Raw genomic sequence first — 2394 nt, forward strand, 5'->3', positions numbered from 1 at the left:
AAAATAGAGTATTGTAACCACCTTGAGCCAACAAGATATAAATTAAATATGGTAAGAATATAATATTTTTAAGGATTTTAATTTTATTCGTTAAAAAATATAGATAATTGAATTTTGATCGGTTAAATTATACTATATAAGTTATATGTCAAATATAGTAAGAACATGACATTTTTTATTATTATTTTTAATAAATCTTTAATTTGATTGATTATAATTATTTCCTATAAGAAATTTTTCAATAAAAAATAAATGTAATTTATTTATTATTTACTAAAGAATATATTATAAGAGTTATAGTTTGATATAAAATAGAAAATAAAACTCACTAGAAATATATATAAAATATAAAATTATGGTATACGTTATATTAACAAATCATATAATACATTCAAAATTTTTTTTTTCTTAAAAAAAAAGCAACCAAAACATTAGTTGTATGTTCATATACTTTAATAAAAAAGAAAAAATGTTAAAAATATAAATGTTGTTCTAAAAAAAATGATTACTATATTAGTTATTATAATAAGTAATATTGATTTCTCATATTTTAGTAATATAAAAAGTTTATGGTATTATTTTGTATACTAAAAATTAGTTAATTATTATAAGAAAATCTAAATGGTTGGTAAGTAATTTTATTTCATGAAAATTTAATTGGCAAGTTATAATAATATTTATTTATTTATTATCAATATGTTATTTCCTTAACATGTTATTTAATTATTGAATTTTTTATTTTATCATTTCATAAAATTTCCTTTTTGATTTTATTATTTTATTAACAATAAGAATTGATAAAAAAAATTTAAATTAAATAACAACTACCTGCAATTTGTAATATCAACGAATCCAAACAATATATTCGGAAAAAACCAGATATATTTAAAAAACCAATTAAGTCAAACTCGAACAATAAAATTATTATTTAACAATAAGCATGGAAGATGGATTTTTTAAAAAAAACAAGAAAATAAAATGTGTTATAACTCTGTTGTAGTCTGACTAATATAATAATAATAATAATAAAAATAAAAGAGAGACAAAATGTGTGGCGTTGATGTTATACTTGCTTATATCGATCATAATTTTACCATGATTAAATCAATGAAAACAGTGATTTTTTAAATATTATTTTTACTTTATCTATTTTTTTTATTTATGGTAAAAAAATATTTTCATTTTAATAAAAATATATTTTTCGTTGGTTTGGTTTGGTAACATGAATAAGCTTATAAACCCGTCCAGGGAAGTCAATGTTGGTGTTCACAGGCTGATCATACTCCACTTATAGGCCTTTTATATCTTCTATTTTTTCTGCTCTCTCTGCTACAAGAGACATAGATGGCCCAAAACAGATCACAGTGGCCGGAGCTGCCATGGAAACCTAAGCTCTCCTTGTATTTTTTAGGCCTCTTATCTGACGTTGTCCGTCTCTCTGGTGGGTCCTTCAACCGTTTTCCGATGAGCTTTTTCAACTTTAGAACTTCTTCATCCAAGAAACCAATCAAAGGCGTCAAAACCACTGATATCACCGTTGATAAGAAGCGAAACCTATGGTTTCGCCTCTACAGTCCCAGTGCAACCACCACCACAAATGGCGGTGGCTTGCCAGTTATTTTTTTCATCCACGGCGGTGGTTTTACTCTGTTTGCACCCAATTCAAAACCTTACGATGACTTTTGCTACCGTCTTGCTCGCGAACTGTCTGCTATAATTATTTCTGTCAACTATCGGCTTCTTCCGGAGCATCGCTATCCATGCCAATTCGACGATGCTCTTGATGCTCTGAAATTCATAGATAATTCAAGAATAGAAGGCTTTTCAAGCCAAGCCAATCTAAAACAGTGTTTTATGGCAGGAGATAGTGCAGGAAGCAACATCGTGCATAATGTAATACTAAAAGCAAGTAAGTGTGAATTTTCTAATATAAAAATAATTGGAAACATATCGATCCAGCCCTTTTTCGGAGGAGAAGAGAGAACCGAGTCCGAGTTAAGGCTTACAAAAGCTTTATTTGTTAGTACAGCACGTACAGATTGGATATGGAGGTCATTCTTGCCGGACGGGTCAAACCGGGACCATCCAGCAGTGAATGTATTTGGACCTAATTATTCGGTTGACATTACCGGAATGAAGTTTCCGGCAACGATTGTTTTTGTGGGTGGATATGATCCTTTACAGGATTGGCAAAAGAAGTATTATGAAGGGTTGAAGAAATGTGGGAAAGAAGCTTATTTGGTAGAATATCCAAATGCTCCTCATGGATTTTATGTTTTTCCTGAGTTGCCTGAATCTGATTTGTTCATTACGAAAGTGAAGGACTTCATGCAAAAGCAATTAGCAATTTAGAACAGATTATGTATTTAGAAGAATAATTGGTCTATAATTATC

The 2394-nt window shown here is 28.7% G+C and overlaps 1 protein-coding gene across 1 annotated transcript; it reads left to right on the plus strand.

The window, feature by feature from the left end:
• Positions 1 to 1344: 1344 nt before the first annotated feature.
• On the plus strand, positions 1345 to 2394 carry LOC105640087 (putative carboxylesterase 18). Its single transcript, XM_089725689.1, has one exon. The coding sequence runs from the start codon at positions 1345 to 1347 to the stop codon at positions 2350 to 2352; it is 1008 nt and encodes a 335-aa protein (XP_089581815.1). The 3' UTR covers positions 2353 to 2394.

This window comes from Jatropha curcas, chromosome 9 (genome assembly GCF_041381405.1).
Source record: "Jatropha curcas cultivar XTBG-Jc1 chromosome 9, XTBG_Jcur_1.0, whole genome shotgun sequence".
Taxonomy (NCBI): Eukaryota; Viridiplantae; Streptophyta; class Magnoliopsida; order Malpighiales; family Euphorbiaceae; genus Jatropha; species Jatropha curcas.